The 26609-nt window shown below is 47.4% G+C and overlaps 9 protein-coding genes across 9 annotated transcripts; 7 read left to right on the top strand and 2 right to left on the bottom strand.

Annotated features, from left to right (window-relative positions):
* Positions 1 to 329: 329 nt before the first annotated feature.
* EDB93DRAFT_414751 (uncharacterized protein) lies at positions 330 to 1870 on the bottom strand. Its single transcript, XM_041456298.1, has 3 exons — positions 1843 to 1870; positions 760 to 1788; positions 330 to 706 (listed from the first exon to the last, which is right to left on the bottom strand). The coding sequence occupies exons 2-3, from the start codon at positions 1653 to 1655 to the stop codon at positions 703 to 705; spliced, it is 900 nt and encodes a 299-aa protein (XP_041307545.1). The 5' UTR covers positions 1656 to 1788; positions 1843 to 1870; the 3' UTR covers positions 330 to 702.
* A 504-nt stretch (positions 1871 to 2374) lies between these two features.
* Positions 2375 to 6383, top strand: EDB93DRAFT_1147251 (GNAT acetyltransferase 2-domain-containing protein). Its single transcript, XM_041449521.1, has 14 exons — positions 2375 to 2536; positions 2589 to 2680; positions 2729 to 2842; positions 2890 to 3070; positions 3125 to 3724; positions 3779 to 4615; positions 4662 to 4781; positions 4837 to 4976; positions 5028 to 5170; positions 5222 to 5347; positions 5401 to 5627; positions 5681 to 5961; positions 6023 to 6213; positions 6269 to 6383. Exons 1-13 carry the CDS (start codon positions 2432 to 2434, stop codon positions 6210 to 6212), a joined length of 3156 nt encoding a protein of 1051 aa, XP_041307544.1. The 5' UTR covers positions 2375 to 2431; the 3' UTR covers position 6213; positions 6269 to 6383.
* A 226-nt stretch (positions 6384 to 6609) lies between these two features.
* On the top strand, positions 6610 to 9370 carry EDB93DRAFT_1147233 (carboxylic acid transporter protein). The gene is made up of 16 exons (XM_041449520.1): positions 6610 to 7114; positions 7168 to 7264; positions 7321 to 7365; positions 7415 to 7931; positions 7982 to 8010; positions 8066 to 8146; positions 8197 to 8207; positions 8259 to 8315; positions 8374 to 8396; positions 8446 to 8540; positions 8592 to 8669; positions 8721 to 8754; positions 8810 to 8880; positions 8931 to 8995; positions 9045 to 9193; positions 9245 to 9370. Exons 1-15 carry the CDS (start codon positions 6996 to 6998, stop codon positions 9169 to 9171), a joined length of 1449 nt encoding a protein of 482 aa, XP_041307543.1. The 5' UTR covers positions 6610 to 6995; the 3' UTR covers positions 9172 to 9193; positions 9245 to 9370.
* A 293-nt stretch (positions 9371 to 9663) lies between these two features.
* EDB93DRAFT_1147226 (uncharacterized protein) lies at positions 9664 to 11046 on the top strand. The gene is made up of 4 exons (XM_041449519.1): positions 9664 to 10235; positions 10291 to 10536; positions 10590 to 10712; positions 10764 to 11046. The coding sequence occupies exons 1-4, from the start codon at positions 10074 to 10076 to the stop codon at positions 10893 to 10895; spliced, it is 663 nt and encodes a 220-aa protein (XP_041307542.1). The 5' UTR covers positions 9664 to 10073; the 3' UTR covers positions 10896 to 11046.
* A 741-nt stretch (positions 11047 to 11787) lies between these two features.
* Positions 11788 to 12855, top strand: EDB93DRAFT_414475 (uncharacterized protein). Its single transcript, XM_041456297.1, has 4 exons — positions 11788 to 12075; positions 12127 to 12405; positions 12459 to 12602; positions 12654 to 12855. Exons 1-4 carry the CDS (start codon positions 12016 to 12018, stop codon positions 12789 to 12791), a joined length of 621 nt encoding a protein of 206 aa, XP_041307541.1. The 5' UTR covers positions 11788 to 12015; the 3' UTR covers positions 12792 to 12855.
* A 215-nt stretch (positions 12856 to 13070) lies between these two features.
* EDB93DRAFT_414422 (interferon-inducible GTPase-domain-containing protein) lies at positions 13071 to 15049 on the top strand. Its single transcript, XM_041456296.1, has 4 exons — positions 13071 to 13731; positions 13787 to 14619; positions 14670 to 14975; positions 15031 to 15049. Exons 1-2 carry the CDS (start codon positions 13260 to 13262, stop codon positions 14593 to 14595), a joined length of 1281 nt encoding a protein of 426 aa, XP_041307540.1. The 5' UTR covers positions 13071 to 13259; the 3' UTR covers positions 14596 to 14619; positions 14670 to 14975; positions 15031 to 15049.
* A 781-nt stretch (positions 15050 to 15830) lies between these two features.
* On the top strand, positions 15831 to 17979 carry EDB93DRAFT_1250573 (carboxylic acid transporter protein; the record flags this gene model as incomplete). Its single annotated transcript, XM_041453032.1, has 14 exons — positions 15831 to 15949; positions 16009 to 16105; positions 16171 to 16215; positions 16262 to 16753; positions 16904 to 16984; positions 17034 to 17044; positions 17096 to 17152; positions 17204 to 17226; positions 17276 to 17370; positions 17422 to 17499; positions 17551 to 17584; positions 17637 to 17707; positions 17757 to 17821; positions 17871 to 17979. The coding sequence occupies 14 exons, from the start codon at positions 15831 to 15833 to the stop codon at positions 17977 to 17979; spliced, it is 1377 nt and encodes a 458-aa protein (XP_041307539.1).
* Positions 17980 to 21214: 3235 nt separating this feature from the next.
* Positions 21215 to 22829, bottom strand: EDB93DRAFT_1147178 (mitochondrial carrier protein). Its single transcript, XM_041449518.1, has 7 exons — positions 22644 to 22829; positions 22508 to 22578; positions 22205 to 22449; positions 22131 to 22152; positions 21925 to 22080; positions 21621 to 21875; positions 21215 to 21568 (listed from the first exon to the last, which is right to left on the bottom strand). The coding sequence occupies exons 1-7, from the start codon at positions 22711 to 22713 to the stop codon at positions 21488 to 21490; spliced, it is 900 nt and encodes a 299-aa protein (XP_041307538.1). The 5' UTR covers positions 22714 to 22829; the 3' UTR covers positions 21215 to 21487.
* A 421-nt stretch (positions 22830 to 23250) lies between these two features.
* On the top strand, positions 23251 to 25200 carry EDB93DRAFT_1240636 (Alpha/Beta hydrolase protein; the record flags this gene model as incomplete). Its single annotated transcript, XM_041451785.1, has 12 exons — positions 23251 to 23423; positions 23479 to 23585; positions 23639 to 23811; positions 23862 to 23972; positions 24028 to 24127; positions 24176 to 24266; positions 24324 to 24348; positions 24406 to 24523; positions 24576 to 24648; positions 24698 to 24931; positions 24967 to 25078; positions 25132 to 25200. 12 exons carry the CDS (start codon positions 23251 to 23253, stop codon positions 25198 to 25200), a joined length of 1386 nt encoding a protein of 461 aa, XP_041307537.1.
* Positions 25201 to 26609: the final 1409 nt, after the last annotated feature.

Genomic DNA, 26609 nt, shown 5'->3' with positions numbered 1-26609 from the left:
GTACTCAGGCGGAGAGCATTTTCGCGTTGCCCACTCTTACGGATCCTTGTGACCCAACACAGATCCGAATGATCAAATTCACTTCGACATCTATTCCTCGTGGTACCTCAGGTGGAATACAAGTAGGTATAGCACGGTCGGAAGATCGACACCGTAGCTAGCCGTGAACATACCCCCGTTTAACCGTGCTGACGGGCACGGGTAGCACATCCGAGTCTCTACACCGTATCTGTACCCGCCGATACCCGCGCTATACCCTAAAATACAAGTGCGTATACCCTTCGCCCACTGGATCTAGATCATCTAGATGCTGACTTCAACTTGGACAGAATTCACCACCAATGAGGCTCCGACACTTTTGAGTCTCCGTCATTTTTACCTTCTCCCATAAATCTCTCAGAGATAAGAGAGAAAATGGGTTGCTTTCGAGTCCTCATAAGTACATAATGTTGAGAAGCCAAAAATACAGAAATCGTTGTTTGGGTCGTGGCATAAGTAGTTGTGCAATGAGTAGGAAGAGAAATCGTTCTTCGAGTCGTGGCATAGGTAGTAGGTGTGTAATAAGTAGTCAATAAGTGATCGCAGCACAGTACATAATGTTGTATATTCATATCATACATCGGAGGGTTCAGCAGTCTATCTCTTGCAAGATTTCAATCAAACGCAGATCTGGACCTGGCTAGAGCACTCCAAAATGTGGTTTCAACTGGCGGAAAAAGGCGTCAGTTTCCCCGCTGTGTCAAATTCAAGATAGCTCACCAATCCTCATCGTCTGACCTCTCATCAAAGTCCGGCATAACGTCTCCAGCTTCGTTCCACGCTTGACGAAGTTGGAACACTACCTCCATTACAGTTCCTCTCTTGTCGTCAATTTGGCTGCTCGAGCCCGCGAACGAAGCCGAGCGACGAATGAGACGTGATTGCTGGGCAGCAGCGGTCTGTCTGACTTGATGGTGAACCAAGGTAGGGGGCCTTGACCTGTCCTCCGTGCGGTTCAGAAGTTTCTGCCAAGCAGCCTCTTCCTCGTCCTCCTCTTCCATTTCTTGTAAGATCGCTCCCGTTATCGACGACTCTTTTCGAATCCTCGCATCAAGCTGGGAAGTCTGTTTGTCGTGGAAAAGAGCAACGATCGAATTACGAATATTCTTGTTAAGCCCTGCTTCGGACGGTAACGAGCGCTTGAGGGTCCGCTGAGGAAGAGGGGATCGTTGTCCATCAACTGATTCGTTCCGTGACTCGAAGGGCCGCCGAGGACCGTGAGCAGAAGTGTCTCCACCTTCATGTCTTCCTTGTCGATCGAGAAGAGTACTCGTGACTTCTTCAATTGTGGGCAAGGCCTTCGTTGCCTTGGGATAATGCAGAGGATGCTGTGACACGGAGACATGCCTCGAGGTCGAAGGACTGCGAAGCTGGTGCGCGGATTTGTGCCTTGATAGCCCACGCTCTGGAGCAGCCGAGTTGACATGTGCTCTCTGCATGACGTTGCGATAATGGCAGTGACCTTGACCGCCTAGAGCGCGCAAGGAATCCGCGCGAGCACATCCAGGAGAACAGAAGTAGAAATCGTGATCTTCAATAGTCGGTTTGCCGCAAAAACATTCTTTGACGCCGATGTGAACGGATGCAAAAGCGTTGGTGAAGATGAGGGGGTTCATTCTAAATGATCAGTGAATTACGACCGTCTCCGCGTACAAGGATTATATAGCCATCTTTTACTGTGGCAGAATACTCATAATGTGAGTGGATTGTGGAGCGATGCAGTTGTGGACATTCGGGAGTGTCCAATAGCTGACATTGTGTTAAGTAAGTGCAAAGCGAAGCTGCAATGAATACAATACCCACCCAATATTGGGGATATGTTCAATGCACAAATTTTTGGCCGCCATTGACTGGGAGTTGCCTGTGGACGAATAACGTTGTGAATAATCATTCTGGATACCCACTGGTCGACGCCGACATTGTGTAAAGCTAGTCCAAAACTGAACTGTGATGAACGCGACGCCCAACATACGTCCTCATACCAGGGCGTCTGGACACTTTGAGAGAGGTGTTCAAGATTAGATCGGTATGTATAGCAAGTAGATCCCCTAGGCCATTGAATATCGATTGGAAAAAACCTAGAAGTTGTTATTAGGGGACAAAGCTGTTGAACGTGGGCAAAAACAGTATTGAGCACGGTAATTGCGTAGTACATCAGCCCTTCCAATCGACATGAATGCGTATGGACGAACCAACCTGCACCAACAACACGATGGATTGGAGGAGCTGAGTTAGTACTGCACTTGAGCTTAACTCAAATACTTCAAGGTCATGAGCGTGCGAAACACCTTCCCTCTGCGAACCCGATAGTGAATTTTGTTATACTTGCCTTGAACGGAACGTTAGGACCTGACAGGATTCGCCTTCGCTTCAGAAAGTATCAGCAGCCTCCATGCGCAAGCAGCTTGATCCTCGTATACCCGTACTAATTAACAATAATGTCAAAAAAAATCACCGGTCCTTCATAGTTTTGGTCGGTGATAAGGGAAGGGACCAGGTATGCATATGCAGCTACGTTTGTCGACCGTTCTTGACTCTGTCTGTTCTAGATCGTGAATCTCCACTTTTTGCTTTCGCAAGCACGCGTGTCGGCACGCCCTTCGGTATTATGGTGTTATAAAAAGGATCTTGGTTTCACCGCGTGAGTGACATGATATTACTTTCTGAAAAGGCCTAAGATAATCTGTAGAGCACGAAAAAAGCGAGAGGCAAAAATCAAGCGGGACGTAAAGAGAGGTGTGCGAGAGGCAAACGAGCAAAATCCTTTCGAAATTTTTGTGACTGTCACCGATATTCGTTATACGTACGTGAACATCACTAATTTCCAGAAGCAAGCTTACAATCCTCTAGCTATTATAAAGAATCGCACCGTATATTGGGAAACACCTATGGAATGTGCATCCTGCAAGACTTTGAGGCAATCACGCCCAATCTTCTGGCACGTACTATCGAGACGGTAGAGGGCGGCGGACTAGTGGTGCTTCTCCTGAAAACAATGTCATCTTTGAGGCAATTATACACTCTTACCATGGTGCGGTATCACAATCTTATTATGCAGAGGGTCGCGCGCTAATTCGTCCCGCAGGATGTACATGCCAGATACAGAACTTCATCTCATGATTCGGTAGTTGCCCGATTTAACGAACGGTTCATTCTCTCACTGGGATCTTGCTCTGACTGCTTGGTTTTGGATGATGAACTGAATGTCTTGCCCATATCTAAAGCCAAGGATATCACCCCGATTGAAGAGGAGCGCGGGAAGGGTAAGGCGGACTCCGAGCTCAAGGACCTCAAGGATAGTCTGGCAGACACAAAACCTGTGGGCGAGCTCGTAAAACTCGCCAAAACAATAGATCAGGCTAAAGCTGTTCTAACCTTTGTCGACGCGATCGCCGAGAAGACACTTTCATCCACCGTCACGCTCACCGCTGCTCGAGGTCGCGGTAAATCTGCGGCGCTAGGCTTGGCAATCGCTGCCGCTCTCGCTCATGGATACTCAAATATCTTCATTACGAGTCCTAGTCCAGAAAACTTGAATACGCTTTTTGAATTTATCTTCAAGGGTATGGATGCTCTCGGTTACGAGGAGCACTTGGACTACGATATTGCACAGAGCACGAATCCAGAGTTTAATAAGGCCATCGTCCGCGTAAACGTGTTCCGTCAGCATCGTCAGACCATTCAGGTGGGTACTCCCGTCTCAGCACTTGCGCGCACATCCTGACAAAGACATTCTCAGTATATCCAACCCGAGGATGCACACGTTCTTGGTCAGGCCGAGCTAGTTGTCATCGATGAGGCAGCCGCTATCCCCCTCCCCCTTGTCCGCAATCTCCTGGGCCCGTACCTTGTCTTTATGGCATCGACTATCAACGGATACGAGGGCACAGGTCGCTCTCTTTCTCTCAAACTTATTCAACAACTCCGCGAGAGTACTCGACCATCACTCACAAAAGACGCTACTGCACCTGTTGAAGATGGTGCTACTGCCTCAACCTCCAAAAAGCCCACGCGCTCCGCTGCCCCTAAAGTTCGCAACCTTCGTGAAATCAAGCTTGAAACACCTATCCGATATTCTGCTGGCGATCGCGTCGAAAAATGGCTGAATGGCCTTCTTTGCTTGGATGCAACGATCTTACCCAAGGCCGCTCAACAGGGCTGCCCGCACCCTTCTACGTGCGAGCTGTACTATGTCAGCCGAGATACACTCTTTAGCTACCACCCCGCATCAGAGGTGTTCTTGCAACGTATGATGGCGTTGTATGTTGCCAGTCACTACAAAAATCAACCAAACGATCTCCAGTTGATGTCGGATGCCCCAGCGCATCACCTTTTCGTACTCCTACCCCCTATAGCAGATGATGAGTCTCATCTTCCGGAGCCACTTGTCGTACTGCAAGTTGCACTGGAGGGGAATATCAGCAAAGCTGCCATCATGGACGGCCTGAGCCGCGGTTTGCGAGCAGGAGGTGACATGATCCCTTGGCTTGTCTCCCAGCAGTTCCAAGAAAGCAAATTTGCGCTCCTCTCTGGTGCTCGGATTGTACGGATCGCAACACATCCCGATTACGCCAATGTGAGTTACCTGCAATACATTTTAGCTTGTGACTCATTGGGACCAGATGGGGTATGGATCTCGGGCTCTGAAAGCGCTGAATTCCTTCTATAGCGGAGAGTATTTCAACCTCGATGAAGCTATTCCTGCCGAACCCTCCTATCCAGATGCGGCAGCCCTAGATCCGGTGAGTACAACATCCGTGCCAGGTATTTTTGTGACATCATGTTTATTTGGTGAAGGGAGTGGATCTTCATACGGATCACCCCAGAGTGCGCGCTCCTGAAGCGATGCCCCCACTTCTCCAGAGGTTATCAGAAAGGAAACCTGAATCTTTGGATTACCTTGGAGTCTCGTATGGCCTAACGCCCCAGCTTCTTCGGTAATATACGTTTCTTCAATTCAGTCATTCATACTAATTCGTCGACCCCAGTTTCTGGAAGAGAGCTGGATATGTACCATTATACATCCGTCAGACCCAAAGTGAGCTCACGGGAGAGCACACATGCGTTATGGTCCGGGGACTTGACAGTTCGACGGACAGCGAACTTGAGTGGATGGGCGAGTTCTCGAAAGGTGCGTTTATTTGATTCACCATACCGAATTCAGCCACATGCGTTGACGTAGATTTCAGGCGGCGGTTCCTATCTCTGCTCTCTTTCAAATTCCGTGAGTTCGGCACCGTCACTGCGCTCAGTGTGCTCGAGGCTGCAAATGTCGGCGTGAAGAAGCTTGAGGGAAAGAAGTCGCGAGGTAAGATTGTTTTCAAGAGCTTTCTAAGGTTTGTTGACTGACACTACCTCTAGCTGTTGGATCGCCAGAGTTGTCCATCCTCATGTCACCATTTGACTTGAAGCGTCTAGAGTCATATGCCAACAACATGCTTGACTATCACGTGGTCCTTGATTTACTCCCGATAGTCGCTTCTCTGTATTTCGAAGGGCGGTTAGGAGATGACGTAAGGCTGAGCGCGGTCCAAGCTTCTATCTTGCTTGGTCTCGGTCTTCAACGGAAGACCATCGAGGAAGTCGAGGTATACTATTTCATCTTATGCATCAGGTGGTACTCAGGGGCGTGATTCTTCAGGGTGAGCTATCGCTGCCGGTTTCACAGGCACTAGCTTTGTTTGTGAAGATTATCCGAAAGATAACCAAACATCTTGTCGACATCCAGAAGGCTTCGATTGGGGCCGACATTCCGCTGACCCTGCCAAGCACGACTCCACGTGTTGGGGATGATGGCGAGCCTACGCCGTGGAAACCTGTTGAGACCAATATCGAGGATGAGTTAAACGAGGCCGGCGACGAAGCAACAAACGCGCTTCGCGAAAAGCAACGCGAGATGATCGATTCTCTGGATCTGAGCAAGTGAGTGCGTTTACATCCTCCCTCGGTCATCTATAATGTGATTTATGGCTGTGTTTCATAGATATGCAATCAACGATGCCAGCGGAGATTGGAGCGTCGCTGAAGCGCAAGTATCGAGGCTTTCGAAGGGAGGAGCTAGCGTCGTTAGCGTGAAGACGACGGAAGCTACTGCTGGCAAAAAGCGGAAGGCCGAGGGTGGTGATGAGAAGGATAAAAAACCGACGAGAAGGGGTAAGAAGCTGAAGCGCTGAACTAATAAGCACAAAAAACCCGCCTGCTTGCGGACGGAGAAGTGATCATTTCTTACCTACGGTAACGAGGAGTCAATGGCACTCATCCTTTACCCCATTCATCATCGACAAGAACATTGTCTGAGAGAGTTGGGGTATAATTGACCAACATGTGCAAATCATGTTTGTGCGAAAGCAAGGACAGCACGGATGCAAATGAATCATGACGGGTCGATCTATTAATAGGACTTAGGTGTTGAATGATTGGATAGCCAGCCTTGACACGCATATCAACCGTCGCGAGGCATGATGACGGTAAAAACAAAGAGATAATCAAAAGTTCAACGTTCAGTTTGATCCGGTAGCTAGCACGTTAGTATGTAATAAAGTAGTAGCCCCTCCAGGGCCCAGCCCTCGAGGACACCTTGTGTCTGCCGTAATCTGTCGGTTATCGTTGAAGTTAGACTGTGCTAACCGTGACCTCTCGCCAGCCCAGGCACTGAACGCTGACACATAGGTTTAGCTCCACAAGAATTGAGCTAAAGCTCAAAGGCAATGCTGGCACTTGGCTGGCACTACTGGCTGAGGAAGCTATAATGATCAGCCCCGTATTGTGTGGGGAAGGATTTGACGTGAGTACTTGTCGGTGAATCGCATCTTGACACCTCAGTGCTATACTTATGTTACTTATGGTGCCTGACAAATTAAACTGTTCCTGATCAAGTTCTCAATATAAAGTGATCATTCAAAGGCATGCGGCAGCCCTAGGGTCCCTCCGTCATCCCATCTCCATCCTTCCCCACCATGGTACCAAGATTTTTGCGAGACCTCGTTCCCCGTCGAGAGAATCGTTCCTCTGGTACTAGCGTAGTCGTCGCATTCAAGGATGTCACATGGGTCCAATGGGCTCAGTTCTCGTCGGGGTCAGTGTCCTCCTTCCCATCAATAGCCTCATCTTAACCACATGTTACACCAGTTGGCTTGCCTGGACATGCGACGCCATCGATTTCTTCGCCGTGTCACTCACGATATCCCTCTTGGCAAAACAATTTAACAAGTCAACAGCTCAAATCGTGCGCTTTCCCCCCTTCCCTCGCTGCTTGTGCGCTAATGTACATCACGGTCATAGACGACCGCCATAACGTTGACTCTCTTATTCCGACCTGTCGGCGCTGTAAGCATCATTCCTCCTGTCTCTCACTAACCATACTTATCGCACCTAGATTATGTTCGGTATCTTATCTGACCGATTTGGCCGCAAGTGGCCTTTGGTTTTCAATCTTCTCCTCTGTTGTGTCCTCGAGCTCGGAACTGGCTTCGTCAACACATTTGCACAATTCCTCGGCATTCGCGCCATATTTGGTATTGCGATGGGTGGCATATGGGGACTTTCGGCAGCCTCAGCTCTTGAGAACCTACCCGTCGAACTTCGTGGGATCGGAAGCGGGGTTTTACAGGAAGGCTATGCCGTCGGCTACCTGATTGCAGCCGTAATAAACCTGACCTTGGTCGCCCAACATGGATGGCGCGTACTTTTTTGGACTGCAGCAGGCATCAGTTGCTTTGCTGCATTCATTCGTGCTCTTGTCCCAGAGAGCGCCTTCTTCTTGCGTGCTAAAGAGCAAGAGAAGGCGAGAGGCGCCAATACAACCCAGAAAACTAAGGTTTTCTTCATCGAAACGAAGGCGATGCTCAAGCGTCACTGGCTTCTATGCATTTATGCCGTGCTCTTGATGACAGGTGAGCCTTCTCTTGCTTCTAGCAATCAACATATCAACATTTCTGTGCAGGTTTCAACTTCTTGTCTCATGGTTCACAGGTAGGCGCATCTCGTGTACGAAATTTCGCGGGCGAGCCAATAATGACATGTTCAGGATTTATATCCCACGTACCTCGAGACTACCAAGAACTTTAGTGCTCACGATGCCACTGTCGCGACCATTATTGGTAACTGTGTGAGTCTTATAAAATTACATGTATGCAAACTCTCATTATGCATCAACAGGGTGCGGTTGCGTAAGTCATCGATTAATTCTGCATGCATTTCAAGTTCTGACGATCTTACAGTGGTGGTGCTATTGCTGGAACGGTGAGCCAATACATCGGACGCCGCCTGACGATTGTGTATGTGTATTCAATCAACGATGATTATGATTCCATGACTTTACTCAAATTTCGTCAGAATTTTCGTGCTTCTCATCGGAGGTAAGTATCAATCCGGGTTATATTGAATAAAAGTCATGTTCTCTCGCAGCGTTCATTCCGTTATGGGTTCTACCCTCCTCGTTCTCTGCCCTTTCTGCTGGAGCATTCTGTATCCAAGTCGGTGTTCAGGGAGCTTGGGGTGTCGTACGTGTTCTCCTCTTGTTACGAATCCGATTCTAAAAATAAATGTACTAGATCCCGATCCTACTGGCTGAGATGTCTCCGCCAGCTTTCAGGGCAACATTTCCTGGTGTTGCTTACCAGATCGGTAACGTAGGTTGAATGAACGTCGTACGATGTTTGTGGCTAATATATTCGCGATAGATGATATCGTCAGCATCAGCTCAGATTGAAGCAAGTGAGTGGATAGTCGTAATGCATTCTGTGAACGAAGTTCTTAATATATATATTAGCTGGCGGTAACAACTTCAAGACAACGGTGATAAAGAACGGAGTTCCTACTGTGGAACCAGATTATGCAACGGTAAGCCACAGAGTCCCACTCCCGCACAGTCTTATTCATCACTTGATCAGGTGCAAGCCATTTTCATTGGTGTCGTTGCTGCATTCGTGGTCGTTATCACAATCATTGGTCCCGAGTAAGACTCACACGTGTACTTGAACATACAGAGGCTCACCTTTCTTTAGAAACCATGGCTCACACTTCGAGAACCACAAGACTGCTTTCGAAGAAGGAGGCGGAAGAGATGATGCTGTGGCAGAAGACGCATCACAAAAGTCATATCACGATGTCGACGAGAAAAGCAGTGCTTAAGCTGCTTAGGCGCCGGCGCCTTGTACGCAAATGATTGTGGTATTTATTTATCTACAGTTAATCATGTATTCAGAGCGCGAATATGACCATTACACGATTGCAACACAACTCCGAGGCTCCAGTATATTTTTCCCATATAAACATACACTTCATGAGTACAATCATTTGTGTTGAATACAATGGGGAACTTCAATTTTGGGATTCCCCGCTCGATGAAAAACCTTATCATTTCCATATTGGGATTTAGCAAAAAAAAAAAAGCATGTATTTGAATATTGGATTGAGGATGGCCCAATATTATGTGACATCATGGCTACAGCTTGACAAATTCATAAACCAGTTTTAATGGAATGCCCCAGGTCGAAACGTTGCAATCGATGATTTGTGATACAAATCCCGGGCAAAAGGCCAAGGCCAATGATTTGCCGATGCCACGTGATATGGTGAATTTCAAATTATGCAAGGCCAAACCTACCACCTGGTCACCTGCCACCGCCATTTGGCCTTTGCTTCCTACTGATTCTTTGAGTGGAAATGAAACTTCTTTCTGTTGACACCAACTCTTCAGGCCTTGATGAAGGCCGACAACTTTATGTCAAACTATGTGATAATATTCATTTTATATTTCTTCGCTCATTCGAAATTATTATCCGAGTCCACTACAGCAATGATAGGCGTACCATTCTGGCCTGCTTGCCATTTCCTGGAGGCCTGGTGACGAAGGGCACGATTTTGGTACCGAGTGGTAGGTTGTCACCAAATCGAGGAACAACCAGGAGGCCCTTCCAACTTGGCTTGGCTTGGCCGCGTCCAAGGCCAGAACTGACTGACCAGACACGGTGCCATATCATGGAGACATCCTCTGGGCGTACCATTCCCCAATAATATCTGCTATCCATAGGATGACTATAAAGGACAGGGGAGGTATGATGGTGCAGTCCTGTTCAAAGCTGCGTATCCAAGTCCTTCAACCGCAGAGCACGATTGCATTGTCTGCACGTCCGACCCATCCGATGGCACCTCGCAAAAAGCACTCTGGCCAGTCCTTTGGAGAATCTTCATCCGTATGTCTTGGTCGACTTTCTTCAGCAGGACATATATCCATCTGTTACTTGATAGTCATCGGTTGAACGGAGCACTCCACCTCCCTCACCTACGAAGCGAAGTGTAACTAAACGTATTACCCTATCGGATGGAAAAACAGCAGATCGTGTTCCAATTCCATGTCGTTCGGACGATCCTACGATTCTATTTTCTGATAATGGCAATCCTGGCATGTCGGTCTCGAATGTCTTGAATGGTGGACATGTTCAGGACGTGCCAGAACCAGATTTTAAGGCAGGGCCTCTCACTATCGTCTTACAGGTATGCTCAATGCATGTTTTAATCCGATCAAGAACCTGATATTTAATTCTCAGTGGCCTGGTTACGATTCTTCGGAGATTCTTCACGACAGACATATTACAATCAATCCAAATACAAAACAGGAACTCGCAGTCGCGCTATGTACTGCACTGTATAAGTTTTATACATGCGCATCAGTAGGTGATGCCCTCAAATCGGCTTTTCGCTAGAATTAATCGAGTCTACAGAAAATATTGCCTTCGGTCGAATCTGTTCCCTGGGCTCTTTCTTCGCGAGTTCTTTTAAAAGATATCATGCTCATGTCCATACATTTTGACGCTGGCGTATGGGTTCCGGAATTTTATGTACTCAAGAAGTAATATTGTTGGATTCGTTGAGTCGAATCCACGCTTATCGCACATAGCACATGATACAATAATGCAGCGGTATACATGGCATACACCTACAGGTAGTGTTTGTAGTGTCAGTCGATTAATATGAGAAGATCCACAAAGTAGTTTTTTACTGCGATGGCAGGTTCGAGACTAACCTTAGCATGGCAAGAAGCGGGCACCAATGCATCATCTGCGCCTTTAAAGCGTCACTCCCGAGCCCCGTACACGATAGCAAACAGTATCTGAAGCTCGACGCCGCTTTGTCGCTTAGCGCAGACGCTGAGCCGCATATGCCTTTTTTTGGTAATTTCAAATTTAACACAGGTTTGCGCCACAATATGTTCAGTACTGCCCACTGCTAGTCTACAATGACTACATTGACCCTGTCACTCATGAATGCGACCTCTGTATGCTCGTTGCAACGAACGCTCTTTGTGTAACCAACAGTCGTCAAGGATAACTAGACTGACACGCGGTATTCTGAGTTTTTCTATGTCATCAGGCTGCCGCCTCTCACCTGCAATTATCGGAGACCGATATCGGTAAGCTGTCTCTGGAAATTTCTCGTTTTTATCCCCCACTGTGTTCATAGAATCTCATGTCTATGGCTGTTACGTACCCCTGCTATTTGCATCAAGAACCAGTTTGTTACGATTACTGGACCACCCGCAGTCACGGTTGGTGAGCTTTGGCTTTGGCTGTCATACTCCATAAGGATACACACACATAATCACTCTAAGGATTTTTGACAGATGCTAGACATCGACAGGTCTCACGCTGCGTTACACGTGCACCTTGTCTCAATGTTTCCTAGTGACCCAATTACGCTTGATGACGCCGCCGTTTGACGGAAGGAAATTACGTTCATTGTGTTACGATGTATATTGTCGAGTGGTTAGTGTTTCGCTTCATGATTCATAATCTACTGGACAACTTTGAGTGGTCGCTTTGGCGCCAGACAGCTAGTGCTTCATAACGCGCACCGCTTTATGGACCGTGTCGAAGCGATGGGTAGTATAAAATATGCAGGTGTTTAGGATGGGCTCCTCATCAAATCGAACATCTGCAGCGTAGATTTTCTATTCCAAATTTTAATCACTCCAGTATGCAATACATGCAACCCAGCCAAATGATTTTAAACTCTAATGGAGCCGGGTCGTCTGGGGTGAGCATCCACGTTTTTTCCGTGTCCCTTCTTATCCAGGAATTATATTAGTACTATGCTCAATATACCAATCCTCCCCCTCACCCCACGATGGTGAACGCCGAGATGCCACCGTATTGGAAACTCAGGGATGGAAGAATAGCAAAGCGTGTTCCACGCTCGCGGGAATTCAATCCTTCCCAGCAGAGCTTTCCCGGAATCTTTTTTAGCATTCATGGTTGGTGCGGTGTGAGCGCGGAAGATATTCTCAACAACAACGTTGTCATTGATTATCCGACCGACACGATGTTCGCTCATCACGGCTGGCGAGAAACTACTCTGGCACTAAATGTGAGCGTTCACCTGTCTCTGATATCATTGTTTATGTTAACCGATTCATGTAGTGGCCTGGATACCTGCCCAACAGATCTTCGGATGCATCTCGTTGTCGCTTTAAAATATTGAAGGATAAAAAACAGCCGATGACTCGTCAAGATTTCGCCGTAGATATTGCCAGGCTAATTAAAAATCTTGCGAACTGTGCAATGGTATGTGTGATCTTAAAATGGATACAGGGTCATTAACACCTCGGTCATTAGGACAGGCCCGTTGCACCTGGTTGGGAAGATTGGGCGTTCGGCGCGAACAAAGTTCGTATGTCAGACATATTTATCCTATCGGCCCATTATTACAGGAATGTTTGGGTCCCTGAGCTCTACGTCGTTAATATGGAATAATGTTCTCTGGCGGCCTCCTTTCGCCTACAGCCCTATAGAATAGATAAATATATTTAGTTTTCATGTCACTAACATCCCCTACATGATTCACGACACTGTATTCCATACCTACCTTGCAATATCTTTAGTTACTTATCCTTCTTATTAGGCACTAGCTTCGCGCATGCATATCGTACCCCGTTTTGGTATAGAAATGGAAGTCCACCTGCGCAATGCCCTAGTTTGGATCGAGAAGCGAAAACTACAACCTCGTGGGGCTCGATGCCGTATGGTAGTCTCCACAACTGCCCTCTAAAGAAGAGACGATCAGCCATGAGACGTCTAGTGTATTGCAAATTTGGTCCTCGAGGCAACAGTGCATGTCAAGATGTAGATGTATAATAACCACCACCTTCTGCGATAGTGGAAGATGATCCATCTTTACTACCTTTCCTTCAAGAAACAAAACTATAACCCATTGCACGAAAAATGGGCGCGTCGATGTCCTCCCCCATGCAAGGTCTTCGGATCATTGCTGGCATCGTTCGTACAATCGTCGATGAAATTCGGTCGTCGACGATCTTGGAAAACCCTACTTTTGACAACATGAGACAGGCAAGAGACCCGCGCCCCCGAAGGCAAGCTCGTAGGACACGAACGGCAAGGTGGCAGGATGAAGAACGGCAAGAATATCGTACTGTTATAGACACGGAAGGAGAGATCAGAGGGGAAGATATAGATGAGCTCCCAGCCGCTCGAGCTCCAAATGCCACTGGGGAAAATGTTGAAGGATTTCCCTCTGTACAGACGGGCGTATGGCAGAGGCCAAGCGAAGCGGAGATACATGCTTCAGAAGAAACCCCACGTCGGCATCTTTATGAATCGTCAGGGCGTTGCGCCGCTGTACTCCAGATGAAGACGAAGGAAGAAGATGTCTCGGCCACGAAGTCGACCAACAAAGGCAAGAAAGTATCCGTTGTCCATTTGCATTTTAGCTCAACTCGAAGGTGGAGCAGGTGTTCCGATGATTGAAGATACCATCAATGGGGAAGAACAGACCTTGGAGAAACACAGCGCATTCCAGCTCGTGAGCATCCCGAGTGAGGAGGAGATACAACTAGCGAAGCAGAGAGTCCAATACCAAGAAGGACTATTCCATTTCGCAATAACAGGAGTTTCCGGTGCGGGAAAGTCATCGCTGATCAATGCCTTCCGAGGCCTCCGAAACAGAGATCAAGGGGCTGCACCAACGGGCGTAGTTGAGACCACCACGGATATCGCTAGATTCCCAGATCCAAACTCCAACAATCCGTTCGTTTGGTATGATGTCCCAGGGTCCGGCACGTTGAACATACCTGATTGGCAATATTTCACCGCACACGGACTCTACGTTTTCGACTGCATCATCATCCTTTTCGACAGCCGCTTTACGATGACTGACCTTGCCATGCTAGTCAATTGTCGGCGTTTCAACATTCCTACTTATATCGTGCGGTCGAAATCAGACTCACATATAAGAAACATCATCAAGGACTCGGGTTACGACAGCGATGAAGATGAAGACGGCTCGCGTCGCAACGCGTTGTATAGCTCCGCACGCGAGCAGTACATCGCTGAAACTCGTGGCACTGTGAAGGGAAACCTTCAGGAGGCGAATTTACCCGATCAGAGGGTGTACATTGTTGCCAATAGCACTATGGTTTCCACAGTGAGAGACCAGAAACTATCGGAGAAGACTATAGACGAACTAGAGTTGATGCGAGATCTCTTTAGGGAAGCTCAGTCAAGGCGTTGTGGTAAAGATATTGGTCGCTCGCAGGCATAGGAAGCTTTAACGTCTTGTTCAATTGTATGTAGCAGTTGTCATGTTCTGCATCATGAAAAGTGATTAAAAAAAAGAGGGCAACGTGGTCAGGCTGATCATCTGATGCCATGTCCATCGGTGAGCGGTGCATCAATGCGAATCAGGTTTGCCAGCAAAGCATTTTGTATGTGAATTCAAACACCGTCACATTTTGATCGACCCTGGGTTCCACTGGTACAGTGACGTTTATATAGATCAGGCCTAATTTTCATAGATTCCTTGCGAAAGTGGCCAAAAAACCTGTGACCGGTCCGACGCAACTCGGAGTTGTAAACAAGCTGCTCCAAGGTACTACGGGACGGTGCACTGCGGTGGTGTCACATAACGCCCGGGAAGGCCGAGTACGAAAATAAGTACTTATCGTGGTTCTGCATTTCATTGATGAAAGTTCACTAGGTGACCTGATCTGGACAAGTTCAAAGAGCTGGAACTCGGAGTCACGGGAATTCCCGACCTCTCTTGACCGACGGTACTTACTATATCGAACCCATCGATGATTTTACCTTGTTGCCCTGCACCACCGAGTCGATACGGCTCTGTCTGTCATGGTATAAGCGGATAGATACATACCAACTTCCGCCGTGATCACGGTGTGCGACTAACTCGGCATGAAAATTTGTAATTCAAATCCCAGAATCCTTTATGCAAGATGCGGCCAACAAACCGTGACCAAATTCGAATCAGCAGACTTTCTAAACAGGTTAGAATTTGTCCAAGATACGATGCATAATGCTAACTATATGCATGATCCATCGATATGGCTCTGTAGCGGGTGCTCGAACCGGTTGCTTTGAAGCAGATTCTAGTATGGTTCAATGAGTATTTGAAGAACTCATCCCAGCTCCTGCTTAACGGTGATCACAGGCCCGGTCACGGTAGTTGTTGTATCCTCGTCAGCATGTAATCTGAGATGCGGTGCTGACAAGTTGAAATTATAGCCGCTTATATTGTTACCATTCCGATCATCCAGGACTCCCGAGTCAACATCTTCAGTCTGAAGGTTTGATTTGAGTGACATTAGAAGTATCCACCTTGTGTGGAGATAACGTGAAGCGTGAGTATCCGGCGAGGCCATCATATTAATGGCGGCTTGTTGCCCGCTGGGTGCCTGAGGTCAATGGGGTCCTGACCGTCTTCTCGCGAATATAAAGTATAATCTGACGCTGACTCTCTTCTGAGATCAGACTATCTCTATCATGCCACCGAGATTTATTCGCGAGCTCATCCCGCCTCGCGAGACTCGTACCCCTCTTGGCGCTGTAGTTGTTGCACTCAAAAGTCTCACCTGGGTGCAGTGGGCTCAGTTCTTGTCTGGGTCAGTGTCCTACTTTTATTGCGCTTCGTGCTATCATCTTTACCACAATACCACAATAGCTGGTTTGCTTGGGTGTGCGACGCTACTGACTATGTCGCAGTAACGCTTACGGTACCGCTCTTGTCTACACAATTTGGAAAGTCGACGAGTGCGATCGTACGCCTTTCCATTTCTTTGTTGTTTTGCGCGGCTGATGCACGACTCGGACATGATCAAAAAAGACGACCGCCATAACGTTGACGCTGTTATTCCGATCAGTCGGTGCCGTAAGTGCCATACCTGGTATTCCCCATCGAGCTTATCATTTCCTAGGTGATATTCGGCATGATATCTGACCGGTTTGGGCGCAAATGGCCTTTGGTTGTTAATCTCATTCTGTGCTGTCTGCTTGAACTAGGAACTGGCTTTGTCGAAACCTTTGCACAATTCCTCGCCCTTCGTGCCCTATTCGGCATTACTATGGGTGGAATATGGGGACTTTCGTCATCCTCAGCTCTTGAGAACTTGCCTGTTGAGCTTCGTGGGCTTGCAAGTGGGATTTTTCAGCAAGGCTATATGGTCGGATACATCTTTGCTGCTGTTATCAACCTGACCTTGGTGGCCCAACATGGATGGCGGTTGCTTTTCTGGACTGCAGCAGGCCTCACTTGTCTCGCTGCAGTCATCCGCGCTCTTGTTCCTGAGAGCCCGTTCTTCTTGCAAGGTAAGGAACAAGAGAATGCGAAAGGGACCAATACCTCGCAGAGTTTCCTCAAGAAAACAAAGGAGATGCTTAGGCTTCACTGGCTCTTATGCATTTATGGAGTGCTCTTAATGACAGGTTTGATTTTCTTTTACTTCCAAGCAACGAATATACCAACGCCTCCCTGCAGGGCTTAACTTCTTATCTCACGGTTCACAGGCATGCACATACCGTGAATGAACGTGCACTGCATAATGCTAATGTCCTTCTAGGATCTATATCCCACGTACCTCCAGGTCACCAAGGGCTTTACTGCTCACAATGCCACTGTCGCAACCATTATTAGCAATTGCGTGAGTCTTAAAAACTTATCTCTTGGTTGAATCTCAATTTGCCAAACAGGGAGCTATCATGTGAGTTGTTGGTTAGTTCTGCATACAGCCAAAGCCCTGAGAGTCATACAGCGGTGGTGCTATTGGTGGATGGACGAGCCAGTACATTGGACGTCGCCTGACAATCGTGTATGTCCATTAAATAAGCGGTGCTTTGCGGCTTTACTAACCTTCCATAAGATTGTCTGTGCTTCTCGTCGGAGGTAAGCACCAATCCTAGTAATAGAGAACGATATATATATATATTCGCAGTGTTCATTCCATTATGGGTTCTGCCCTCGACATTCTCTGCCCTCTCTGCTGGAGCATTCTGTGTTCAAGTTGGTGTTCAGGGTGCTTGGGGTGTCGTATGTGTTCGCTTGTTCTCATCGCGAACTCGACCATCAACATCATTGTAGATTCCAATCCAACTGGCCGAGATGTCACCACCAGCATTCAGGGCGACCTTCCCTGGTGTCGTTTACCAGCTCGGCAATGTAAGTCGAGTGGACATCGCACGATACATCTAGCTAACATGTTCGTGGTAGATGATTTCGGCAGCATCAGCACAGATCGAAGCCAGTGAGTAGACAGTCACGTTCCCACTTGCAAATGGAGTTCTTAAATTAATCAGCTGGTGGTGACAACTTGAAAACAACGATAATGAAAGATGGAGTCCTTACAGTGGTACCAGACTATGCAACGGTGAGTCACTGAGTTCCGCTTCCGCACGGTCTCATTCATACTTCATCAGGTGCAAGCCATCTTCATTGGTTCCGTTGCTGTATACGTGATCTTCATCACACTCATTGGCCCCGAGTAAGCCCTGCGTACGTCCTTGAACAGACAAATGCTCACATTCTCCTAGAAAACACGGTTCTCGTTTCGAGGACACTGCTGACGCTGGCGGGGACGAGGCTGCAGATAACAAATCACAGATGTCATGTCATGAAGTAGACGAGAAGAGTAGCGCTTAGCATTTTATTACTTATCTATGACGAGGTGAAACGAGACGAAATAATTGTGTCCATCTAGATGAATGGGCTTTACCTTTAAAGTTGATGAAGTTTCGCGCGTAACGTGAGTCCGCCACTCAGCTGTTTGGAACGTCTACGTGAGCCTTGATTTTTTTTCTCTTCGCTGTCTAAGTTGATGAAGTTTCGAGCGGTTGCCTGCTGCATCTGGCAAGGCTAGTCCCCCAGTTAGCTGTTTGGAACCTCCACGTGAGCCTTATTTTTTTTGGTCTCTTCGCTGTCTTGCTCGGTTGTCAACATAACAACTCTTTGTCAACAACGGTTGGATACCTTGTTCTCAAAACGTAACTCGTCTCGATCTAATATCTTTGTCTCGAAAAGTTACAATTTGGCGATACACCTCGAAACCGGTCATGTCCTTATTTTTTTTTGACTATCATTGCATACATATCTACCTCTAACTTGTAGATTTTCATTGGGAATGATCTACCACCAGCGTCAATATACATACCTACGAATCAATTCCCAGCCAGTGTTGTACCGTGCTCCTCTAAGTTTGTCGTACGGAACCTGTTGCTTTGAGTCGGCACCAGAAATTGAAAATAAGCTCGACGCTGACCAACTGCTGGGTAAATGCCTCCTTACCACTCCACTCCATCCATAGACACCAATCCAGTTGCAAAACCAGTCATATGAGCCCACGAATATTGATGCGCATACGTCGCGCTTAGGAAGAGCCGGGACGTGAGTATAGGTGGCATCCTAATACTCATCCATGGTCGAGATAAAAGCCTGTTTAACGGTGTCATTTCGGAAGATAAAGTAACCTATGAAGGAGGGGTTCGCATGGAGGGGCGATTGAGATATACTCTATGAGAGAACATTTAGGTTGCTCGAAGAAAAGTAGCATTAGCTCACTTCGTGATATGGTAGCGCAAGAACTGCCGCTGTCCGTTCTGGCATTGGTTTGAATCTCATGCTTGCGAGTCCCATGACGAGTTTGAGCAAACGAGACGACCGAAGAAACCACGCTTGGAGTGTTCTTGTGGGACAGATTTCTCTGGCGCTAAGCGACGTCGAGATATCATTTAGAAGTGGTAAATCTAAAACAGGTTGAGGGCTTGGGAGCCAGGGGACGGCGATGGAAGATATTGCTTCAGGGACTACAAGCACTTGTTGTTAGTGTTGATGCCCTTGGATGAAAATAAAAGCTTTACTTGGAAGAAACCATGGGTCGTCGTGCGCCCCTTCGATGAAGCCACCACCTCCCGTAGCATCAGCTTGTAACAGAAGTATAAGCAAAGAAAACAGGCAGTCGAACGTGAAAGTACTGACATGGAGGCACGATAGACTGGATGTACAAGGGTAATGTTATCGTTGTGCTCGAAGGAATAGACCCCTGCTCTCGAACACACGTGCGAATTTGTCGGATGCGAAATAGAGCTTGGTGCTATCTGACAATCACATCAACGACATCACATAAGGCCCCAGGCCTTTGATGGGGCTGACAACAAGCCTATCGCTTTTCGCCTGCCAGTTAGTTGCTCCTGCCTGATGCGATTCTCTCATCCGAAGGCGAATACGAAAGACTCCGCACCTCGCTCTGCTCCGTCTTGATCGGGCCCGGCGACCACAAGTTTTTCCACTTTCTGGATTTCGAATCAAGATTGGTCCATCATTGGACCCGCTGGAAATAACTCCGCTGGGTGACCATGATAGCAACTCTACCCAGTTGCTCTGAGCCGTCTAGACGTCTTCGATTCTCACTATCTGTAGTCCACCCGCCCTTCCGCACGCAAGCATTTTCTCGTCCGATGAAAGTGCCATCGCATATATCCTTCCCCCCTTACCTTTCCATGGTTCCCCGACAGCGAGTCCGGTGTCGCAGTTCCACTTGCGCGTAGTGTCGCCTCCTGAACCGCTTACAATGTGAATGTTGTCGTGCAAGAAAACAAAACCCCAAATTGCTTGTGTCTCTTAGATTCGTGCCTTGGAGTTGATCCTTTAATTTCCGCTGCGACTGAGGCGAATCCGCCAGCACTCGTTGGTATACTGGCATGTTGCTGGGGGACAGGCGAGTTCTATCTCCTGCAGGTGGACGTCATGGATTCCGCGAGGCAGCGTTAATTGTGTGTGGCACGATTCGCAGCCATCCTGGCAAACGCTATACACCACGTTTTCGCACTGATTGGCGGTGTATTGGTTAGGCCATTGTGGCCATCTGTGGTCCATGCGACTTTAGTGAATAATTCCTATACCATGATAATGATGATGATGTGCATACCCTGGACCCTGGTAAAAGCCTGGCTCGCCCTGCTCAGCACGGATTTGAGAAGACTTCCTACAGCACCAGTACCAAGGAGCCTATGCAGATTAGTTGTTCCGATGATCAAATGCTGCCAGTGCAAACCCTTGTCTTGCTCTATGAGGGTCCACGATTCATGTGAGACGGCGTTCACCTGGTTTGATTCATGCTTATGATCGCTCAAGGCCGGGATTGGAGAGCTTCGACGTGAGGCGAGCGTCAATATCAAATATAATAATGTTTGAAGGGCTAGTTTGTCGTCTGAAATGAATTTCTACCTTGAGCAGCCATTGAATCGATGAATGACATATCACTATCATGACTTTCGGGGAGTCCCTAGCCAGAGCGTGTGGAAGGATAACACCCTGATACTCCCTCCGCAGTCTAGCTATGGGGACTCGTTCTTTCTGGAGGGGCGTCAAGCAGGGTCTTGATGTAATCCGAATATTGTTACTAGAAGAACCTAGCCTCACATGTTGACCGTATCAGTGCCATCATATCCGTGGTCAATATCAAGTCTATGTAGGCCATGGCTACTGAGTACTGCCCAGTGGAGGGTGCCGGTAATGGTCTAGGGAAAGTAGTAGTTCAAATGAATGGAACCTGTTGAAAAATCGAATTCCAACATGATGCAGCGGTGCGGCCGCTCCACGTTGCCGTGTTTGGCCCGAGACGTGCCGCATATCTGAGGCAGAACTTCTCCTTCCAAGACTCTCAACAGGATTCTATCATTCTAAGCTATATACCACGTATGAGACATGATACCGAAAAAACAACAAAATCCAGATGGTCTCAGAACTTATGGTCAGTGTATAGTATGACCCATCGGACTTTGAGCGAAAATCCCCTAGGAGGGAGGATTGGGCTGCGGTGACATAGTTCATGTCTGAAAAGAGAGCATACATCTTTTTTTTTTTCAATTCGCACATCCAGTTTTGCAGTTATCACAGTGATATTTTGTTTTCGCTAACGTGGAATTGCACACACGAGACCGCAGGTAAGTATTGCAAAATTATTGAGGGTCAACGCAGAGCTACCACGCCCGTCTTTGACGCCTTTTTTGTAAGAAGGGTGTTCTATTGTTAGTTCGACGTTTCTAGATCAGTGTAGCAAAATGATCAAGGCTGCAGCCGATGTCCAGCGCCAGTAAGAGTATCCAAAGGCAGGCAAGACCGAGATATCATAAACTAGGATGTGTTTTACCGTTCATACGTACTTCCCAAAGAAAGGTATTAGTGATTGTGCGAGGGTATAACTGAAGACCAGCTTCGGTCCAACCACAAGAATCTGCATTCACAAGTCATTAGCACGCAGTTGAACTAGGATAAATAATAATCACTTTTGGGGTCAAGCCCTTGAAGAATGCTGTAGGGCCTTCATTTCGGATAAGGTCCTTCATGACCGTCAGACCAGGCACCTTCTGCTCGAAATTTGCATTTTGGATACGAGTCTTCACTGTGTCTAGGGGTGCTGCAATTGTGATCGATGCAACAGCTCCTGCGATAGATGCAATGAAGTTCTGGGTCCATGTGGCTTTGGAATAGTCAGTGACACCAAGGGCGTACTCCTTCGTCACCGCCGAAGCGCCGAAGAGCTGAAACAGAAGTTTAGCACGATAAGTCTGGCCACCCAAGTAGACTCACCGCAAATGAACCTGGCGCATTACGCGCCATGGTCCAACCCCATCCACGGTATAGGGTAGTGCCTTCCTCCATGAATATCCGAAGGACTCCTCGTCCACGGAACGCTTCAGGGTTGACTTGTCGTTTTATCTTCAAGGCGTCTAAAGGAAGTAGAACCTAATAGAACGTTACTACCCAGTCAGGAAGCTAGTGTAAAAATAACCCACAACTTCACCAATACCAGTCAAGCTGCGCAGAGCAATTAGCATATTTGCATTTACCAGTGGAAAATGAAAATTACCTGCCAGCCGTTGCCTGCATCATCATCTTTCCCTTTCTCTCGCCAAATACGCTCGTGAACTCGTCCTTGTAATTTCGCGTGATGATCTCATTGAACCATGGCTGTCCACCGAACTTGTATATCCGTTGGGAAACTTTGTACCCTGCTGCATACCCAAGACCGGGGAAGAGAGACAAAAGTTTTTTGGGTAACGAAGCCGTAGCGTAGTCACGGAACACGATCGGGGAGAGCGTCGAGAAGGATACCTGGATGTCAAGGGTGGTCAACAAATTGCGGCGAATGACTTTTGCAATAATAATGTACTTTGGCTTTATTGCTCATAAGCCGTTTTGCTACTGTGTCGACTGGATGAAAGACCAGCAGCTCAGCGACACCTAGTGGCCATGACGCAGTGAGCTACTTCTCTCCTAGCATGACAGACCAAAACCAAAGTACAAACCAGATGCACCAGACCCCAGAACCCGGGCAGTCCCTGATTCTTTGCTTTTACCAGAAATTGGAGGAGACATAGTTGGATGGTTAGCGAGGGTCTGGTAAGCGAAAAGGGAGATCGTTCGAGTGCGTTAGTACTAGGACAACTGTACGTGTCAATGGCCCAACCTGCTTAAGCACCGCGCCATATATGTTTATACTTCTTTGTCCGCAAATAACAAATAGCTAAATATGGTACAATCGCACTCGACTGGATTTGTAGGTCAAATCGACCTAAATTTGAACGTCATAGAAGAGCAGAGTGCTACATACTTCAAACTCGCCTATTGAAGTCGAAGCTTCCACCGTCACTATCTCCCACACTCCGTCAATAGGTTTCTCACTGGAATGAAGGGTCTGGGTACCACACCGGTCTCGTGATCGCCCGGTGACCCGTAAACGAACACGATGTGGGAATCACTCACGTCAAGCCTTTTGCTTCTTAACTCTACACTACCACCATGTTCAACAAGAGGGGAGCTTTCGGCACCCTCTGTTTTGCGCTCGCAGTTGGTGCGACAACCCAGAAGTTCCTTGGTTTAGGCACTCCCAACTATGGAACTTCAAGGCAGCCGATGAAGTCGTTCACACAGTCTTTCGCAGCGCCTTACGATGAAGGGTTGTTCGTGCCTGTTGAGCAACTTAGCGCACTCTCAGAGGCCCAATTCACCACCCTGGGCCATCCTTTATTTCCGAACCATAGCGTTCGGATTAAGAAGTCTTCTGATTTCTGTGATGGAACTGTGAAGTGAGTACAGTCTGCAGATGTCTAGGACTGATGAAATAACGTGTCTAAACTTCAGTGCTTACACGGGGTACATCGACATCCAGGCCAGGCATCTATTCTTCTACTTTTTCGAGAGTAGGAACGATCCTGCCAAAGATGATGTGATCTTCTGGACCAATGGTGGTGGGTTCTACTTAAGTATAATTCTGTTGCGATTCACCCAACGCATTTATCAGGTCCTGGGTGTTCCTCCAGCCTTGGCGTTTACGTAGAACTAGGACCTTGTCGAGTGGTGAACGACACTAGCACGGTGTTCCATCCCGAGTCCTGGAACTCTAATGCGAATATCTTCTTCGTGGATCAGCCAATTGGTGTAGGTTTCTCGTACGCAGACTATGGAGAGACTGTGGTAAGTCGAACGGCTGTCGCATGAAACTTCACTATTAACCGTCTGGAAAGAGCACTACTGAGGAAGCTGCACAAGATATTGCTGCGTTTGTCGCGATTTTCTTTGAAAATTTCACTCAGTTCAAAGGACGTGCGTTCCACATGGCCGGAGAGTCTTATGGAGTACGTATGGTTCATACCGTTTCACCATGGAGAGAAATTAATTGGGAAAGTAAAGGGGCGTTACGTTCCAGTTTTCGCTGCTGCAGTCTACGACCAGAATGCCATGTTGGCTGCGGCTGGTGTTACTCCAATCAACCTTCAGTCTATTATGATCGGTAACTATTCGCACCAGAAACAATTTCATTAGCTTATCCCTTGTGCAGGCAACGGTCTGACCGACTTTTACACAATGACGGCGGCCTATGTAGACATGCAATGCACTGGCGCATCAGTCTTTCCTGTGCAGAGCATCTCGTATGTAAATTCCGACACTACATAGTATTTATTGACTGACATACATATATCTTCTAGTGCGTGTAATCGTATGAAACAAGCGGTTCGGTTCCTTCATATTGGTGACAGACACCGTTGGAAGCTGATCTACTTTCCATAGCTCCCTCGGTGCCAAAAGTGGTTGACAGAATCATGCATCACCCAGTTCGATTTGATGAACTGTGAAGCAGCTTCAAACTTTTGTGACACTGAGATATCAGCACCTCTTTTCACGACTGGTATATTTAATGATTTCCCAACGTCTACATGCACATATTTATATTATGATAGGCATGAATCCCTACGATCTCAGCAAGGTCTGTGATGGACCTATCGAGGAGACATTGTGTTACCCGATCACGCTGTGAGCCGACAGTTTTTTTGTGCAACCAGCCTAGCTAACTTGAGGCTAGGTCTATGGCGAGCTACCTTGACCAACCCTCCTTGCGTCAGAAACTTGGCGTGGACGCCGCTGTCACAGGTAACTATAGCTCCTGCAGTGATCCTGTTGGACAGGCTTTCTCGTTGGCTATGGATGAGTATCACCCAACCTACCCTCACGTTGCCGCACTTCTTGAGCGCGGCGTACACGCATTGATATATGTGGGATCTTATGACTGGATCTGCAACTGGCTTGGTAACCAGGCGTGGACGCTCGACATGGAGTGGAGCGGCAAAGAAGGCAGTTTGGGCAGCAACCCCTCGAGTCTTGGCTGGTTGATGGAAAAGTTGCTGGAAAGACTAGGAGTGCGAACGGACTCACGTTTGCCACTGTGGAAGGTGCAGGCCATATGGTTAGTTTCAAACTCACCTTCAACTTCATTGCAATGCCGACTCAAGATGACAGGTTCCGCTCGACAAACCCAAAGAAGCACTTGTCATGGTACAGCGTTGGTTGGCTGGGAGGGGCTTGTAGGCATCCACACAGATACCCATGTATATCCGTGGTTTTCCCCTTCTCAAAACTTGGAAGCAAATATAATTTTATTGAGCTAGAGCGCCCGATGCTGCGAACACAATGCTGACTGAGCAAAGATCACAGTGCATCGATCAGTCAGGTATTGGAAGTTGCTGACAATGGAGCAAGTGTATAAGAGTGTCCCAACCGTGATCATGATGTCGATCATAGTGTTAGATACTTGTCTTTGGATGACGCCGAATCATCGACGACTAGCACAGTTTAGCTTCGGAGGGGCACAATCACCACTTGGATCACATTTTCTAGTTGAACAAAACTAGTTTTCTTTTAGTTCAGCACCTAACAAGTCTGACTTTGACCTCGGGCCCACTTATGCGCTCACCTGAGGTTCGTCAAATCCGACTGCCCCACATTGTTCGACAATCTGACAGGAGGCCCTAGAAGTGCCAGTGAATTATGGAGATAGCCCCGTTACCGTAGAAGGGGTAATGGAGACTGGGTTCGGCACTGTGGAAATGAGCGGCTTAGTTTGACTCTTACTTGGCCAGATCCCTATCTGGTAGCGTTCGCTCTAACATTCGATACTCACTTCAATTGTGCATGCACCATACTCGATATCATGTTTGGAGGATATGGAATTATTTTATTTAAATCCTATATCATAATGTACATGAACGAGGAAAATCACCAAGAGCACTCAACCATGAAGCACCTGCAAGATGGATGGAATCAGTGATCGAAGTGATGGATAAGATTAGAATGGAACAAAGGTAGTCTCAGAAAAAACGTGGTGAGGTCATGTCCTGCTTGTCGGGCAGGTCAGTATTCATTAAAATCAGTACATTTTTAAGATCATGGACAAAATGCGTGTGCAATATGAAGGCCAGATAAGTAAAAAAAAAAAAAAAAAAAAAAAAAAACTCACAATATGTAAGAACCAGGATTGGAGAAAGATGAAGATATTTGGATGTCCCAGAGAAAAATCGACATGCCACGGTCTCAGAATGGCACCGCGACACTTCCTATAGTGGGTTTGCTCTCGAAGGTAAACAAAGACTCGTAGAGTCCATGGCACTGAGTCGACAGTAGAAATTCTGAAAAACGACCAGCGTGGCAAGCCTTCTTGTGGGAACAAGAAGGAATGGCACTGCTTATATATAGGTATTTCAAGCGGAGCTCAAACATTGTAAACGCCCGTTTTTCCGATCGGCTAAGTGCCGGGGCTATGTCATATGAACGTTCACGCACTGGCATTATTAATTGTCAGGTTCACACAATATTGGCTGGCTGGCAGGGAATTATTGTGCAGGTACTATACTGAATCTGTGGAGGATATAAAACTATTTTATTTGAATCCTGAATAGCGTACCACCAACAGCAGTCGACTTGAAGCATCTACAAGATAG

This window comes from Suillus bovinus (genome assembly GCF_016758785.1).
Source record: "Suillus bovinus strain UH-Sbo-P2 chromosome Unknown EDB93scaffold_29, whole genome shotgun sequence".
In the NCBI taxonomy this organism is placed as follows: domain Eukaryota; kingdom Fungi; phylum Basidiomycota; class Agaricomycetes; order Boletales; family Suillaceae; genus Suillus; species Suillus bovinus.
This window is presented reverse-complemented; position numbering and strand designations above follow the sequence as displayed.